The sequence below is a fragment of the Pavona decussata genome, unplaced genomic scaffold (genome assembly GCF_977016875.1).
Source record: "Pavona decussata unplaced genomic scaffold, jaPavDecu1.1 SCAFFOLD_58, whole genome shotgun sequence".
NCBI lineage: Eukaryota > Metazoa > Cnidaria > Anthozoa > Scleractinia > Agariciidae > Pavona > Pavona decussata.
Window position 1 is genome coordinate 2498835 of NW_028145480.1, and position 19277 is coordinate 2518111.

The following is a 19277-nucleotide window of genomic DNA, read 5'->3' on the forward strand; positions in this document are numbered from 1 at the left end:
AAACAGGTGGGGTGGATTCGCCGATTGAGTGAACAAGGCATACTCGAGAAACAAATTACCAATCTAAGAAGTAGTAAACTGTTTAAACTAAAAATACTAAAATTTCAGTCAGGGATAGACATCAGACTAAAAATTTTTTGTTTGTTTGGCACTGACTATTGTTAACGTTAGAAACAACGTTATTTAAGCATCAAAGACGTTTCAGCCAAACAACTTCGGCCTTCATCGGTTATTTTTAAAAGCCCTGTGAACCGTTACAAAGCCGTGATTCAGTTGGCTTTTAAAAATAACCGATGAAGGCCGAAGTTGTTTGGCCGAAGATGCCGAAACGTCTTTGATGCTCAATTAACGTTTTTTCTAACGTTAACAATAGTCAGTGCCAAACAAACAAAAAAAATTTTTAGTTCTGAAGTGGTAAACCGGTTTGTAGACTCAATGAAACGTGCGCCCAAAATGGGAACAAATGAGAGCTCGACTAGTTCTTGATTCTTGCCGATGGACCAAACTTATGCACTACAACATAGTAAAAATGCACACTGTACCGGGCTACAGTCACATAATATAAGACTTCATGGCACGTGAAAGAACAGTGAAAAACAGGTAAACGCGAGTTAGCCAACCAAACAAAAATATTGAAAAAGTTGGCAAAATGGAGATTACTTCGATTTTTTGCGAAGAGTTTCCAACATTTTTGCTAAGTTGTTGCGATGTTCAGGCAAGGTAATCTTAAATACACCGACCTGTCGATACGAGTTTCACTGACTTTGAAAAATCTTGGCTTAGTGGACCCCATTATGTAAAATGTACCAACAGGCATATAAATATGGGTGACGAATGATTGAAACTTCTTAAGCACAAAGTGAACAGAGACGTCTGTTTGAACCCGTTTCGTACTACTTTTTTATGTAAGCGAGAATCAAATAATTTATTTTCGTAACAGCAGACGGTACTTATTAGTAGCCCAAAGACTCCTTGCACAGTCGAGCCCCAATTTATATATGGACACCTTCTTAACAATTGCAACTGACTTGTTACGGACAGTTTCATGGTCTCCACTAATATATTTTTTCTTAAACTAGCCCAACAAATATAACCCAATAAATATAAGGACACCATGCGACTGTTTATGCGGATATTTTGGCCGGTCCCAACGGTGTCGATAATAGTGTGCTAGACTGTATCTTCGTTCCGGATGGAACCCTGCTTTGTCAGGCCAGTGAACCTTCTTTGGACACATTACTATAAACAAACCACAATAAACTTCATACGCTGTTTGTATCGTATTGCTAAATTTTTAATTCTAAAATTACAGCATTTAGAGGAATTTAAAATATCTCACCTCGTACCTAGATCTCACTCGGTCTTGCCGCGTGGGAGATATAGGTGAATGATTATCAGATATTTTTTAGGACAGTGGATTAGAGTAATTGGCATAACTTTTAAAAGGTATTTTGTTCAAGGGATACTAAGGCGACCCCGCTAAGTAATGGTTGAACATTTTACATTATGCCCCCTTTTAAAATCCCGCTGCATAGGAATTCTTTCGAGGGTCTGCCTTGCCATAAAGTTTCCCATCATCCCTTGTGGCCGCAGCCTGTACAACAGCGTAACCACTCATGTTCCTAACCTCGTGCCCAAGCCCCTGCAGCCCTGTTTGGATGGCCAGGGGCATCTGGTAATCTCTGTCGAGGCGAATGTAGTTGGGAAGCAACTGATGGTGGAGCCTGGGTTCTTCGACAGATTGTGAGAGGTTTCGATTGAACCACAGGTAGTTCATCACAACCTAAAACAAGAAAAACAAGAAAATCAAGGTCAACACAGTTAAGCTTTTCCCTTGTAAAGACATAAAATCATTGGAAACTGCTACTACATTTTAAAGGGGCTCTGTCACCAATTTTTGGAGTTATTTCAATAGCCAGAAAACGTACTTGTATCAAAAGGAAACGTAAAAATATAAAACGCGTCAGTTTCATTAACAGTTACTGCTCTCGTACACAGGAACTAGGGTTAATTATCTTTGAGCGCGGATGGCCAGGACGAAAATGGATTGCAACTTTGGAAGAAGCAGATAAAAATTTAAACTGTGTCTCGTTGTCTTTCCTTCGAGAAATCATCGAAAGTTTACTCATAGGACTCCAAGAGACATTCCATACTGCACTTTTCAAACGTTCGTGCAGTTTTCCCTAAACGTAGAAATATCATGGTGACAATGCCCCTTTAAAGTAATGAAACTACTAAAACTCTCACCAAGGAGATACCAGTTGTTATTTTCGTGCCGCCAGAGGCTCCGACCACCAGACGAGGAACGCCCTTATTGTCGACAAAAATCGAAGGGCTCATTGAAGACATGGGGCGTTTCCCAGGTTTGATATAGTTGCTCTGTGACGGCTCAACCCCAAAAGCGTTCTTTTTCCCAGGAATGGAGAAGTCATCCATTTCGTTGTTGTAAATTATGCCAGTGCGCGTAGAGCGATACTTTGAACCGAAGCTGACAGACATAAAAACACAAAATATCAATGGAGAGGACTCCTCCTTAGGGCCAATTGGTCGTGGTCCAATCAGAATCTGTGTAATTTTCTTATCTGAAAACCCCGTTAATCCGATCACCTTTAGGAGTTCCAAAGTGGAAGTTTCGACCATTGGAATTGCAAAAAAATAATGACAAAAAGCCTACTCAAATTGGCAAAGGAAACGTCCTTGAAGCTATCTTTTGCATGTAGATTTGATAACAAAATTTTCTCCTTCACGTTCATGCTTCCGGGTGCTGAGCTTTTTTTCAATTAGGAGTATTGTTTATCCCCCCTCCCCCCCCTGGATGGGACACTACTCTATCGCAAGGTCTCCCTTAGCAGTATGTCGCTGGTACCCATTTAAACACCTGGGTGAAGAGACAATGCGGAGCAAATTTTCTTGTCTTAGGAATCAAAACAACAATTTAGGGGGTGTTTACATGATACCGGCGCGACTTTCATTCCGATACGAGTTCACTCCAGTTGCCTCTTATGGCTTTGTATTCGTTTACATGATATCAGCACAAAATCTTGTACCGAAGCGAGTCATACCGGTGCGAGTTCACCCCGGTAACTGTACCGGGGCGAGATTTTCATTCCGGTACGAAAACTCGTTCCGATGCCATGTAAACGCGGTAAGGCCGTTCGCTCCAGCATGAAATCACTCTCCCGGGAGTCTAGAACGGATAGCGCATGAGCAGTCTTCAGTATTCAATTCAATATGGCGCCAAAATCACGTCGGTCGACAAAAAGTATCCCTTCATGTAAACACGGTATAAAATCACAATGTCATACCGGTATCAAACTCGCACCGGTGCGAGTTTTCTAAAAAAACACCCCCTTAGAGGCCAACCAGACCAGTGACCACCGACCCGTAGGAAAGTCTCAAGAAAGTCCGGCGCACTAACCACTAAAGCAACGCGCCTCCAGTATTGCCCATCCCGGAGTTAAAATTGAGACTGGGGACGAGTTTCATTTAACCAGAAATTGGCGTCCATCAAAAGAAAGATCACATTAAAATTTGTCAATTCCACTGGCCAAGGTTGAGGTTCTGTCGTTAGACTACAACCATGCAGATGGCCTTCAAATTTGGGGCACGCCATCTCAGAAATTAGAGACATCTAATTTGGGCGACCTTTACAGAACACAGCCTGGTTCCTACGCAATAAAACATAACCAAACTTATTACACTTACTAATTTTTATGAAACTAGGGCCAAGTCCCTTTATAAACTTCGCAACGGGTAATTAATTGTGGCACTGCGTTTTACGGGCTTACTTACAAGAGGTTAATCGTATTTGTGGCGGAAACTGCATCCCCGTCCGGTGAAATGATGGACAGGTGCGAGGTTCCTCCATCATTGGCCCTCGAGTAAAAATCCCCGTAGTACGTATAGTTGTCAAATGTTCGATTATCATAAATCTTGTGCCGAAGAGATTCTCCAAAGTCGCCGCTGGTCATATTTTTAACAACCTCAAAAGAAATAAAAAGCAATAACATTTAATTTATGAAAACTACTTTGTTACTTGAATCATACAACATGAGGACTACAAAAGAGGCCCACTTACTACTACTGGTGAACACTGATCATTTCAGTGGAAAAGGCCGTACTGTATCACTGTAAGAAATTGTCTACACTTATAATAACTTCATGAAACCGAAAACCAGATACACCGTAAGTGGATGAAGATCGACACATTCTCCGATTCTTATTGATGCGAGTGGAATATTTCTTGATGGTTTCCTCCTATCCGAGCAATTCGCTGTGAAAAAGTTATTTTCAGTAGGCCCCCTAATTATTTGTTACGAAAGAAAATGGCTGCTCCCTCCAAATTACCAAGCCAACCAGGGAAGAACTTTTTAGAGGTTCAATTCTTTAAGTGCTTCCTTGAATTTGGTTTTTTTCCATAGCAGACCCTGTACAGGACAACTCGAGTTATTAACGCTTTTTCGTTATCATAGTCTTTTGAAATTCAAGATAGGTCCCAACAAAATAATCCTCACACTCTTGATAATTTTTGTTTCAGGCGGTGTGACGTAATCCTTTGTGTTTCGTCCAATCAGCGCCAACGTCCGAAATTCGGACGTTCGACACAGACTTCAGAAAGGTTCTGTGTCAGGCCTTCCTCTCCTCTCCTCTTCTCTTCCTCCTCCCTAACTCCCTCTCCACTCCCCCCTTCCTTAGGAAGGCCTGATACTCAGGTTATGTTGGCCTGCTACAACCCTGAGTCAGCATAATTGCGTGACGTATCGTTGTACCGAAATACCATTTTTTACCGACGCTTTGAAATTTTCAATAACATTGTATCAGCTGCTCACCTCCTGCACGTCCCAGAACTTTTCGTCCCCAAGCAGCGCCCTGTAGGCATAAGCAAACTTGAACGCCTCCACTATTCGATGGTAAGTCAGAATCGAACTGTTAAGATCTTTGCGGTTCTCTTCCGTAAAATTGTAACCTGTGTAATGAGGGATAAGAGGGTTTTCTTGTTTTTGTTTTGCTTTGCACCTTTTAACACATGCATAACAATACTAACTATAAAATAAATAAAACACATGCATAACAATACTAATTATTAAATAAAAATAAAATAACATGTAAGTTCAAAACATTTCAGAGATCATTAATAGCCATGTCCATTTTTATCAAGACTGCACAGAATTATGGCAGTCATAGTCCAAGATCCAGATGAATTTTTGCTAGATTGGAGCCTGGGGCCCAGTGTCACGAAATGGGGAGGGGGAGGAGAGCAAAAATGTTGAACTCCAGAGACAGCCTGTGTAGCGGGCGTTGAAAGCGGAGAGAAAGAGAGGATTCACGAGGGCGGACACGAAAGGCGAGCGCCGAGGTGGAAAGGGAAGCTAACGTTTCCCTCTTCTTCGCGTTTCCCTCGCTTCGTGCACGCGCGCCAGATTCACTCCCTTCCCCCCCCCCCCCCTCCCCCGACCACGTCCTCTCTAGCGCATGCCATGCATCCACGTCAGAGAGTGATCGATGATATCACTAAGTGCAAAACTTTTCATATGAAAATTAGTTTTGTTTGCATGTGAATTTTCATAATAACAACTTTGCACTTAGTCTATTGTTTATAGCAACTCGGAAATGGCCTATTCCAGCATGATATTCTAGGCGTTTTCCATCGCACTTTTGGTAAAAGCTATGTTTATTGGGTCACTTCTTTAACGATCCGGTATACAGTCGAACCTGTATTAAGCGGTTACCCTCGGTAAGCGGTCACCCTCGGGGAATGGTTAAGTGACCGCTTAATACAGTTTGCACAGAATACATCACTTACTTGGTTAAGAAAGTTCGGCGATAAAATGGTATGACAAAAGAGAGCATGGTATTGAAACGGACAAGTAAAACAACGCCACGATTGTGCAGCTCATTAGAAACTCAATTGCCCCGCACGCTATTTGGTACCATATTTAAGTGGTTTTCTTTTACAAAGTGACCGTTCAAAACAGGTCAGGACAATAGAAACAGCTCGCTGGGACTTTGTTTAGGGTGACCGCAACCGCTTAATAGAGGTGACCGTTTAATACAGGTCAGGATTACAGTAATTAAGGGAAGTAATTTTCGGGACTTTGACAACTGACCGCTTAATACGGTGCCGCTTAATATAGGTTCGACTGTATTTGTTTCAGTAGTCCTACTGGAGATAGACATAGAGTCGGTATAGGATGGGGGGTGGCGAAGTTAAGATTAAACAAAGGAAAGGATCATGATACTGGTGCGTCAGTAAATAGAATAGATCGACAGGTGGGCGAAAATTACAGAATGATTTTAAAAAGTCGGTTTTTACCTTTCAAAATGTTCAGAATCAACGAAAGCACAGCACCGCTGCCTGGGGGTGGGTTCGTATACCACGTGTAGTTTCCCATCGTTGCAGAAAGCGGTGTTCGAACTTCGGTTTTATAGTTTTTTAAGTCTTCCAGCGTAATTATACCTCCGCCATCTTGCATATCCTTCACTATATCCTGGGCCAAGCTTCCGGTATAGAAGCTGTCTGGGTCATCGCGAATTCTCTCCAACGTTCTCGCAAACTTAGGCATTTTTAGAACGGTCCCCAACTTCTTTAAATTCCCTTGGTTGTCTATGAGAAGTTCTCTGTAATAATATACGAATGGAATGATGCTAAAATAAACTAGTTCCCTCATTAGTCAAACAGCTCAGCCTAACATACCACCTAACGTCTTCTTCCGGTTCGGGCTCAATTTTATGTTGGCATAAAATAGTTCCCTAGTTACAAACAACTTAGGCTAACATACAGCCTTGCGTCTTCTACCGGTTTGCGCTCAACTAGTTTATTTTGTCAAATCGAATTTTTTACTGGTTTACAAACTCTGCTATGATATTCTTACTGCAAGTACTCATTAACGCACGCACTCGAGGGATGCCCCCCTGAAGTTTAGGTCTCTGGTCCAAAATAAAAAGACACTAACTAAGTGGTGATGCTTGAAAAACATCTTTAAAAGAATGTGATGTCATGTTTTAAGCCTGGTGAAGAATAATAATAATTAACAATAATAATTATTAATTTATATTGCGCTTTTTAACATGTAATGATCAAAAGCGCATTACAATATTAAAATATACTAAATATGTACATGAACTAAATTTAACAATAAAAAAGTAATTTAAGCGCTAAAGGCTAAAAGCTAACTTGAAAAGATACGTTTTAAGACAAGATTTAAAGTTGAAAGAGAATCGACACTGCGCAGGCTTGCTGGGAGCGCGTTCTGTCACCAAACGATTTTTTCATTTTCCCTGAAAAATAGATGTAGGGTGTTGTGTTGTTTTTTTTTTTTTTCCCTTTTTTTTTTTTTTTTTTTCATGTAGTGAGACATGAATACTCGGAAAAAGAAAATTAAATCCGAGTTCTCAGAGTAACTGGTGTCGAATCTATGACCTTCCGATCGGATTCCGACTACTAGTTTGGATGCTCCATTACTGATCTACAGGAGACCCGTGGGAGTTAGGCTATTAAGCTAGGTTCATATGACTATTAAATTGGCCAGGCAGAGTACCAAACTACATTGCTACTCTATCCCCACGTGCACACTACGCAGTCAAATGACACAGTCATATTTAAAAACAAGCGGAAGTGTTTTACCAGGCTTAAAGCACAGTAGGTAAAAAGCGCTTTTAGACCTAACAAAACGAACGTTGTGAGTCTTTGAGACGACTAAAAAACATTCCAGAAGGCAGATCAGTATCGACTAGATATTTCACAAGAATGGTTCTGTAAAACTACACCTGAGAGAATGGAACCACTGGTCGTCAAACTCTGGAAACCTGTTGCAGTTTTTTAATACACACTGATCATTCCATTGATCATGAGTCTAAGGATTTAGTTAGGCGGCCGACGGACCGGTAGGCTATTTTATACCTCCTCGCAGGGATTGGTTCAAATAATAAGGTGTGTCCGCTACTGCGACCGAGAATTTCATCACTCGGTGGTTTAACGAAGATATCTGGCATGTCAGCCGAATGTAGGGAATTAAATTCGACGACCATTCCGCCAAGAGTTTTTGGGCGATTGCCTTGTGTGCCTGTTTCCGCGAAACATCGCCAACGATCGCTGCCGATCAATTTCGCTGCGACCCATGTATAAAAGCCTGGTGACGCGCCGGCTTGACCGTTGAGCCGGAGGTCTAAGACCCAAAGGGAGACCAAACTACCTAAAAAATTTAGAACGACTATTGTTACCTTAATCCAGTATCATTTTTTATCCATTTTAACGAAGACGGGCGGCTTGCAGCAGCATGAGCAGCGTAGCCAAATCGAAATCCTTTCTTTGCAAAGTCAATAGCAGGTTGAACAAGTTCCTTCCACGGTAACCTGCCGTACTTCTTCCAGGCTGTGCGGTATCCACTCACTTCTCCGGGAACGCCTGATGCGGATGCGCCTGTAGCAATGATGGAACAACGATGGAACAATGATGGTACAATGATGGAACAATCATTGGACAATGATGGAACAACGATGGAACAATGATGGAGCAATCATTGGACAATGATGGGACAATGATGGGACAACGATGGAACAATGATGGAGCAATCATTGGACAATGATGGAACAACGATGGAACAACGATGGAACAATGATGGAACAATGATTGGACAATGATGGAACAACGATGGAACAACCAACCATGGAACAATGATGGAACAATCATTGGACAATGATGGAACAATGATGGAACAACGATGGAACAATGATGGAGCAATCATTGGACAATGATGGAACAACGATGGAACAACGATGGACAATGATGGAACAATGATGGAACAATGACTGGACAGTGATGGGAGAATGATGGAACAACGATGGAACAATCATTGGACAATGATGGAACAATGATGGAACAACGATGGAACAATGATGGAACAACGATGGAACAATGATTGGACAGTAATGGGAGAATGATGGAACAGCGATGGAACAATCATTGGACAATGATGGAACAATGATGGAACAACGATGGAACAATGATGGGACGATGATTGGACAGTGATGGGAGAATGATGGAACAACGATGGAACAATCATTGGACAATGATGGAACAATGATGGAACAACGATGGAACAATGACGGAACAACGATGGAACAATCATTGGACAATGATGGAACAATGATGGAACAACGATGGAACAATGATGGGACGATGATTGGACAGTGATGGGAGAATGATGGAACAACGATGGAACAATCATTGGACAATGATGGAACAATGATGGAACAACGATGGAACAATGATGGAACAACGATGGAACAATGACGGAACAACGATGGAACAATCATTGGACAATGATGGAACAACGATGGAACAATGATGGGACAATGATTGGACAGTGATGGGAGAATGATGGAACAACGATGGAACAATGATGGAACAACGATGGAACAATGATGGAACAACGATGGAACAATGGCGGAACAACGATGGAACAATGATTGCACAGTAACGGGACAGTGATGCAAAAATAATGAGGCAATGGTGCGGCAAGGGTAAACAAAGTTAGAGTATGATAAAGGCTCGTTTAGAAGTTTTAGCTGCCTTGGAAGGTAATCGATCAGGAAGCGTATGACAAATCGAGTTACATGAGGTGGTCGGGTACAGGCAGTTCAACCTATGGCACTAGCGTCGAACCTCGCCTAACGGACACTCACTCAACAAGAACATGTCAGTATTCCAGACAGCGACCGAAATACTGTCCTTGAATAAACTGATAAGTTAAAAATTCAATGCTACTTAATCGTAATCCGTCATCAACCGGTTTGAACTCAATTATATTTCGAAGGTCGATTATTTGTTTTTTTCTGCTTTACAAATTAAACTCTATATTGAGACTTTAAATAGTTAGACTCCAGGGATACCTCCTCAAGTGGCTTGGTGTGGGGGGGGGGGGGGTGGGGAAGGGGGGTCTTTAACAGACAGGCACTAGCTAAGTGATAATGCTAGACACACATTTTTTGAAAGAAATTTGATTTTACGTTTTAAGTCTGGTGAATAAATAATAGATGTATCGCTGTTGTTGTTGTTGTTGTTGTTGTTTTTTTTTCATTTAGTGAGACAGGCATACTTAGAGAAAGAAATTCCGAGTGCTCCTACCAGGAGCCTAACCTAAGACCTTCCAATTACTAGTTCGGATGCTCTATACCACTGAGCTACACGAGACTGGTGGGAGCTAGGCTATTAAACAAGGTTCATATGACAAACATCCCGCATACTGCTAGGATTTGAATTTCGATGAGTAAATATGGGCATTGAAAGAAATGTGAAGTTATGTAATGTTTAAAAAACGAGCCGGAGACCTGATAAAACATGTGCTGCGAGTTTTTTGAACGGCTTCAAAAACATTCCTGGAAAAGCGTGTGTCAACGTAGTCCATAACAATTATGCTTTCGTGAACGTTGGAAATTAGCGTACGAGAAAAACACCGCATACTAATGAGGAGTGTTTTATCAGCTGATAAAACATCGCATACTAATACGGAGGAGGTTAATCAATATAAAGTCACTGCATGTGATGTATTATCAACCATTTAATAGGTCAATGAGCCTATGAATTATTAATGAGTTTTTGAAGTTATAAGCATAAGCTTGGTATTTTTTCACAGGTTAGACTCCTGCTGGGAGAGCACGGATTTTCTCTTTTGCGAGTACAGTATGCCTTTGTCAGTAACTTCAAAAAATGCATCTATCGAAACATCTTTGTTGTGTGTTCTTGTTAACGATTGCAGCCATGCGCACACTAGAATTGAATAGTTTCTGAAGTTACCAGTAGAATGATTGTCGCTGATCTGTTAACTTATTCGACGATAGGGTGTGTCGTAAAACAAATTCGTACACAGTTATGGCGTTTTCAACAACACAGAAAAAAAAAAGTTATCTTACCATATTTAGAGTTCAGACCGCTGTTGACATACATCGTCGAGTTTGCTTTCCCAGGCGCCTCTTCTCTGTAGTCAAACACTTCCACTTTATTCGTGCTTCGATTATAAACCGTCATGAATCCACCGCCGCCGATGCCAGCAGAGTGCATATTGATGACGCCAATACAAAACAGGGTAGCAATAGCAGAGTCTACCGCTGAACCCTTTTTCTTGAGAATGTCTCGGCCCACCTCGGAACACAGACCAGCATCCGCAGCAACGACCCCATGGGTATAAGGTCCATCTGCTCCTTCAGGAACTAAGTGAAAGATAAAGAAACAACTTTTTCTGTAGCAATAGCGGGAATCTTCAGAGTTAAAGGAACTCACTTTCTTTGTAACGACCATGTCTTCGTTTCATCCTTCAAATTGAATCTAAATTCCTCAACGCTACTTCTGATCCGAAAACTGTTTTACGCACATAATCTTCCACATTAAAGGGAGAATTGTTACCTATTTGTGGTGTCGCTTTGAATTAGCAACAAACTAAAGCACATTTGTGTCGATGGAAACGTTAACATATTTATAATGGAGAGAAACTAGTATTCTAGTACGTAGTTCTTCCTGTGTATTTTAGAGAAATGGTTAAAAAATCGATTATAGTTTGTTTTTCTTAGGATACATCACTTCATATTTTCATCTCGGTGCTCTAAGAACGATTTTATGTAATATATTAAACACGACACAGTGTTTCATCACATATCAAACACCGAGAAGAGAGTTGAAAATACGACGTGTAGCGGAGTATTTTTGACCAACTTCGAGGTTTTTGATATTGTGTTCTCAAACTCATTAATAATTCATCAAGAGAAAACAAAGAAAATCACTACCGTGACCGTGGTTTGGATATGTGATCCTAATTACCATAAAATTTTGCCAACTTTAGCCTTGAATTTCTCCAAGAATTATTGATCATTTGAGAAGCCATATCAAACACTCGAAAGTGTGTTTCATCAGATTTCCAAACACCTCGAAGTCGTTTAAAGAAACTCGGCTGCGCCTCGTTTTCTCACCCTACTTCTCAGTGTTTGGATATCTGATGAAACACGCCTTCTCGTGTTTGATATATTACATGAAACACTGTGACGAGTGTTTGATATAACCTCTCAAACAAACTGATTTTGAAGGGGAAATTAAGGATGCAAAAACGAGGAGTTTTTCATAAGATATCCCAACAGGTCGAGATGCATGATTTCCTTTGTCTTTGGCTTTTGAATTATTAATGAGTTTGAGAAGTTAGAGAAAAGACCGCTGTACCTTTTGACATTTTGATTTCGTCGCACTTCATTCAATTTATCTCGCGCAAGACTGTGGCTTCAAATTGCACGTGTAAAACATTCGCGTTTTCATTGCAATATGGCAGGAAGTTCTGAGAAATTCTGCACCAACTTTCAAACGTGTTCAAAACCTCTGAGATATTGTGGCGATAAATCGCACTGAAATCGCTGTTAGTTTACACAAGTGACCTGACAGCGACAAAAGTTGCGTTAAAAAAGTGCGATAAAATCGCATGCGTAAACGGTTCTTTAGATGTCAACATTTATTATTTCTTTGAAACTAAACTTTCAAATATATATAACCTTAAACAACATTTGGCAAGTTGGAACTGAAGTTAAATACAGCGATCGATGAAAAACGGATTTCAAAAACATACTTCTCGGGCCGGTCTTCAAGATACTCATTAAGTATTGACATTGCCCATGCCGCGAGTCCTAGTGTGAACACGTTTTGTACCTTACCTGCTGTGGGTAATGGTGGTATTTCACTTGGGGGTACCGTGGTGGGCTCTTTCTCTTTTTTGATTGGTAACACCAAGATAAGCACCACAATGAGAATGATCAAGAGAACAAATACTACGGCAGCCGCTGTAATTATTTTACACTTTTTGGAACTGCAACAAAATGAGAAAAAAAAAATCACCTTATGCACTCGAAAGAAAGTGAAAACAGTATGCAATGTACACTGCTACAAAATCCATCATGGGAAAACACGGGCGGAACTGGTGATGTCAAGCGCGGGAAAACAAGAAGCGGGAAACTCGGGTGACCGATGAAAAGCGCGGGAAAACTCGGGTGACCGATGCAAGCGCTGGAAGATGTTTTAATCCTCGAGAAAGGTCGGGTAGCCAAAGTCAAGCACTGGTTGAGACGCTGAAAAATTCGGGTACCTAATGCCAAATAGTCGCACCAAAGGCGGTAAAACGCGAGTAAACTCGAGTTTGGAAACGCTCAACACCTGCTCAAGTCATGTACCATGCAAATATTATATAAAACTACGGATGATATACTTCAACAACCATTTCGACAATTTCCAGGCTAAGAAACAAATGTACAATAAGTTTTAGGTTCCTAGCAGATGTGAAATAGGTGACAGTAATTACCAACAAGATACTCTTATCTCTGAGCATGCTTGCAAATGCAACATCGCTATTAAAGGAAAGTAATTGGCTTCGTAACGTAAGGACAGTAAAGAAGGTGCAGCAGAGCGAGCGCATGTGATAACATCAAGTCAAAGTTCTTTTCAGAGGTCCTACAGGTAATTTTTTAGTTTCCACCCAAATGAAAATGGTCGATCAGGAACACCAGTAAAATTTTATGAAGTCGGTAAGGTATGATAATGTCCTGGTTAGTGTAGTCCCGAGAACGACTACCCCTAGTGACATTTGCTAAGACTGCTAATGTTTCGACAACCTGGTCGAGCCAAGGGCAATCAGTGTCACCAAACAACAAAACAGTTTTTATCAGAACTACACAGACGCGTGCAATCTCGACTAAATCACGACATGACTCTTTGGCTCAAAGCGAACCGCACTGTTAGTAGAATGTTTTTGCAATAAACCGCCAAAATATATCCACAGTTAGTCGTTATGAGTAGTATTTAAGCTCAGTCGAAATCGCCGCAAGCTTTCACATTAAAAATCGCTTGTGTAGACTCAAGCCCTTATCTAAGAGTTTTATTTCACTTACTATTTTTGGCCAAACTCGATATCCACTTCCTTATTCTCCCTTGCATTCTCTCCTAGCTCTCTGCAATAGAGAAGAATCGATCATAATTTTTCTGCCTTTTCTCTTCTTAATCTTAGACTCAATGGCAAACGGAAAAATTAGACTTACCTAGCGGTACTCGAGCTCAGAACAAAGAAAAATTCCGAAAAGCAATCTTTTGCCAGATTTGTAAATGTATGATTTTAAACCGTGATTGGTCAACGTAACGATGACGTGTTCAGCTCTGTTTGTAAATGGAATCCCCAAGGCAGCGTGGCCATTCAAACGAAAGCTCTCTTGCGGTATTCAAAGGGGGATGGTTTTTAACTGTGGTGCAGCGTCGGTGGGGGTGGAGGAGGGGTGAAAACGAATGTATTTTTTTTAAGTTGTTGGGCTTAATTGGCCACCATAAAGAAATTCAAGAACTGACTTTCAGAGTGCTAGCCTTTCGTCAGAGCGTTTCCGACGGAGGGCTAACGTACTGACAGAGGGCTAATGCTCGAAACAGCAGCTTTTATATCTCTTTAAGGTGGCCTTAATATCAGGCCTTCCTAAGGGGAGGTAGGGCAAAGAATGAAGGGGAGGGGGTTAGGGGAAAGCAAGTTTTTCTTCCCTCCTCTTCCCCACCCCCATCCTCTCCTCCCAGACGTTGGAGAAGCCTCACAACAGCTTTCATTAAAATGGCCCCATAGAGGCAAACGTTAGGACCACCTTTTACACATAATAAACAGCACCATGGGAAATTATTTCTTGTGCCTTTGCTCCTTAATTTAATTTTGAAGTTTCAACTAATTTAATCTATTGTCAAATGTATCCTGAGTATTTCTTTATTCTCTTACATCTGGCCTTTTTCCTTCACTGGATCCATTCTTCTGCTCCTTAATGAAAAATAAAATGAAAAACAAAAAACAAAAAAAAAACAGATTTACGTTTTTGCATAAGTACTAGTGAATGCATTACATTATTTTGTCTTCTTTCGCATTTCCATTTCTATTTTTCCTGTACTTTCTGTAGTACTTGCTGTATTCAGGCACCTGTTTACAGGCGTGATCTCGTCCCGGGATGAGTTTTTCTTGGCGTCTGGTTGTTTGCTTCTTGGTGGGGGGCTTCACACTAGAGCTTGTAAGTATAATCTAAGTGCACTTGAAACCTACTTGAGTGTGAAGGGGTAAAACCTACCAACTTGAACTTTACTTGGTGACCATGGAAACGTTCGTAGTTCAAAGAAGCCGAAGTACGCTGCCAAGTATGGCCAACACCACACTTGAGAACGTACTTGACCAATAGGAAACGGGAAACCAACTGAAAGCCACGTGCTGCGGTGCCAGGACAAATATACATTTTGCCGTGAACTAAAATTACTCCAAAAAAATCAAAATGGATGGCTGGAGATACGCCTCGCAGTTTGAGGACTTCATGGAACAGTCTTTTTTGTAAGTAAAGATAAAAAAGAAGAAAAAGCAGATACAAATAGTTAAACGTACGATCTTATTTGAATTTCATCTTTCAAGATAGCCTGAATCATCGATTTTCAGTTCAGACGATGTCGCCTGTTCTTTTGTTTTGTCGCCAAGTTCTCGTAAACAATGAAGTACCTATGCATTTCCTGTAATGTTAAAACTCTCTGAGTTAAAACTAAAGACAAAATAAAGAGTAAACAACATAAAACGTTTTTCCGTTGCAAAGGCTCCATGATTTTCCGGCGAACAATCGCATTTCTGATTTTACTACGAATGATGATTGACAGTTTGTGTTTCAAGTGTATACTTTGTCACCAGGTGTGAAGCCAAGTTTTCTAAAGTGCGACTTGAGATTTTCAAGTGGACTTGAATCAAGTGCTTACTTGAAACTAACTTAGCTTGTAGTGTGAAGCCAACAGGTGTTTACACGATTCCTAGCCGGGAGAAATTTGTTGGTCGATTCCCGGGATGATTTCATTCCGGTTATCAGAACCGGGATGAAAAGTAGCCGAGACTTTGACGAAACACCGTTTTCATTGCACTAAAAACAAGTCATGATGAGGATATAGTAGCCGTGCGATGCAAACTACTTTAGAGAAAACTTAGTGCCTTAAAAAATCAGCGAATTGTATCCTGGTCTGTTGTCATTTGCACCCATAACCTCGCTTAGAATTCGATGCATGTTTTTCCTCCTTTTCATTGGCCGAGAGCAAACCACGGGAAAACGTGTCAAGTTCGCAAGTTCAACATTTGCAGCAAAAAGACTTCAGATGTTGAAAATTTAGACAAACCTCGTTGATCAAAAGTGTATTTTCGTGATTACTTTGTCGGATACTGTATTCAGAAATAAAAATCAAGGAGTTCAAGTTTACTTTGAGAAAACTGAGTTTTGCTGACGACGATGCCAAAAATTGCGTGCGCTATACTACGCGCACGCTTCAGTTTGCAAGCAAATTCACAAAACTCTGAGCAAAGGAACCACAAAGAACTAGCCTTCTCAAACTCGTTAATAATCCATTAAGAGAAAACAAAGAAAATCACTACCGTGACCGAGGTTTGGATATGTGATCCTAATTACCATAAAATTTTGCCAACTTTAGCCTTGAATTTCTCCAAGAATTATTGCTCATTTGAGAAGCCATATCAAACACTCGAACGTGTGTTTCATCAGATATCCAGACACCTCGAAGTCGTTTAAAAAAACTCGGCTGCGCCTCGTTTTTTCAACCTACTTCTCAGTGTTTGGATATCTGATGAAACACGCTTTCTCGTGTTTGATATATTATATGCGGGTTAAGAGAAACCTGAGCTAAAAATGATTCAACGAACCGCTTTTAAAGGGGCAGTGTCACCTATTTTTAGTGTCCCTTAGAATAGCCAGAACTTTAATATTTTTGTATCGGTCGAAATATTAAAATAATGGTTTAGTTTAGTTACCAATAACCTTACTAGTGTACGGAAACTAGTATGAATTAATATCTTTGGTTACGGATGGTAGGGTTGAAATGGATTGCAACTTGAAAAAAATGTTCTTCGTATGTATTTTGCATTGGAGAAATAACTAAAGCTTATACACTTAATAAATTTCTCACGGTACTCTAAGAACAATTTCGTATTAGAGAAAAGGGTCTTTGTCAAAAATTTGCGTGGTTTTGACCGAAATACAGCTAGTCCAACGTGACAGTGCACCCTTAACGAAGTGTCAAGAGGTACTTTGCACGCGCGCGTTACGTACTAAGGTACGTAAACGCGCGTGCAAAGTAGAGCTTGGAAGATCGCGCGAAAATGGTGACGCGACTGATATGGGGCATTATATAAACGCCCACCTCTGAAACTTCAGGCTGACGCAGTTCAGCTTGCGTGACATAGCGCATTTGAGACCTTTCAACAGATGGTAAGAATTTTCTCGTTTCAGAAAGGTCCAGTATAATAATGGCTGAAGAATGAAATAACAATCTCATATCCAACACTTCTTTTTCTTAATGCATGGCCGAGATATCGACGTAAATCGGTCAGATTTAAGCCCTGTAAACTTCTTAGACGGCTGTCTTGACATTTAGTGCCTTAATGTGATATCACAATTAGGCAATTCAGGTTGCATAACCAACCTTCACCCTTAATAATCATCAGTGCAATATCTGATCTGCCAAATATCGTATGAAGACCTCGAATGGATTAATGTCGAGGGATAAATTTCATTGGCTAAAATTTCTGCGCCATAATTCAATGGACTTCGTGTGTTTCAACGCGGGCAGTTTTCCGAAAAAAAAATCTCGAAAGGTGACGTTTTGTATGCATTTTCGTCGAGAGAGAAAGACGTATTTTTGTTCTGCAAAACCAGAATTTATTCACGGCACGGAATCTATTGTAAATGAATGTAATGACCTATCGTATTCATATGAATTGTATTCAAGAAAAGATTGCTTCTGTGAATAGTTAGATTGATCATGATGTTTAGATCACGAAAAATTATATTTAATAGTATATTTGTTATGACCCGGTTTATAATATATATGGTACCTGATGTTTACCATACTGCAACATCAGAACTGTGATTAAAAGCATATACGCCTTCCTTGATCCTCCTATTAAATACCGTGCCGTGTGTGCATTCGTTTAATGCAGAGTGACCACAAGAACAGTTCAAGCTAGTTTGGAGAGGAATGTTCGACTTTGTATTCAATATACACATTCTCTTTTTGGAAAATCCCCGTGTTATTGCAATAAAAGTGGATTCCTGTGGCGTTACACGCGACCTATCACTAATTAAATCCATCACGTTTAAAGAATTATAAAGCCGCGGATGAATTGCTGGTTTGCCTATCGGATTAATAAGCGCTAACCTGTGAAACTTTATATATTTGAAACTGCGCTATATAAGATATTCACCGATACTGGTTTTTATTCTGAACTAGTTATGTAAACTCGCTCGACTATAAAAGTTGTCACAACAGCGATCAATCATGTAAGAATAAGGCTCTGATTTTCCACGACACTTGAACATTTTAACCTACCTTGAGTTGTTTTGCTTCCAAAGTGGTCCTCTCCGTTAGTCCAGCACTGTTTTCTTTCGCGTGTGGTTAGCTTCTATCCGTTGCGTGTTGAAATGAAAGAACCAACCACGCCACTCGCTGCTGCGGCAACTGATCATGAACCGCACCAACGTCATACTCACGTTTATTATTGGTTACTTTACGTACATTGTCACGACACGCTTGAGTACCCGGAAAAAGAAAATCGCTTACTACAGTTTACTAAACAACATAAGAATTTACTATTAGATAATAACAGTCAGTTAGAGGTCATATAACACTAAATAAACAGAGGAGAAGATAACACTTAAAGTTTTGTTGACATTTCCAAAGCTTTTCTGTCAACCGGATTAACATGACCTCGGCTGAAAGCCACGCGAGTGCCACAGTGATATGACCAGTCATACTGATCTGACTACTATTATACTGGGTCTACACTAGCACAGCCGGACAACGTTCTCAAAAATTTGCGTTTCCACCGTCCACACCTGGATTCATTTTTAAAACGGTCTGCGTCTTCGAAGAGAATTCGTGCGGACGCTAAACAAATAATTTTCTTTCACGTCTGTTCAAACTTTAGCATTTTCAAGCTACCTCCACAATCCGTAGACGGAACTAAACGCTGGTTAATTTTCTCTGCAGCGCAGGCTATCTTCAAAGTAGACTGATTTGCATTGATGTGAACGAACCTGAAAAAGTTTGCATTTTCAAAATAAACGGTGAATGAATTCTTCCTTGTGAACAGGACACTCAGGCGCTTTGTGAACGGGGAAATCTTGCAAGTAGCAGCGCAAAGGTGTCGACAACCTCTGGGTGTCAATCGTCATGGCAATGCAAGGGAAGTGTCAACATA

At 40.6% G+C, this 19277-nt stretch overlaps 1 protein-coding gene across 1 annotated transcript; it reads right to left on the bottom strand.

The window, feature by feature from the left end:
- Positions 1-1272: 1272 nt before the first annotated feature.
- Positions 1273-19227, bottom strand: LOC146479640 (glutathione hydrolase 1 proenzyme-like). The gene is made up of 12 exons (XM_085110495.1): positions 19000-19227; positions 18407-18479; positions 14772-14810; positions 13915-13974; positions 12688-12839; positions 10912-11208; positions 8221-8419; positions 6314-6618; positions 4830-4966; positions 3793-3983; positions 2248-2488; positions 1273-1783 (listed from the first exon to the last, which is right to left on the bottom strand). Exons 3-12 carry the CDS (start codon positions 14798-14800, stop codon positions 1517-1519), a joined length of 1878 nt encoding a protein of 625 aa, XP_084966621.1. The 5' UTR covers positions 14801-14810; positions 18407-18479; positions 19000-19227; the 3' UTR covers positions 1273-1516.
- Between the last annotated feature and the right edge of the window lie 50 nt (positions 19228-19277).

Excerpts from the sequence above, each read along its gene's own strand:
- LOC146479640 (XM_085110495.1), bottom strand. The coding sequence starts at position 14,800 with ATGGATCCAGTGAAGGAAAAAGGCCAGAT. Across the intron at positions 12,840-13,914 it reads ATCGAGTTTGGCCAAAAATA|TTCCAAAAAGTGTAAAATAA; the intron begins GTAAGTGAAATA and ends ATTTTGTTGCAG. Across the intron at positions 8,420-10,911 it reads CGGTCTGAACTCTAAATATG|GCGCATCCGCATCAGGCGTT; the intron begins GTAAGATAACTT and ends TCATTGCTACAG.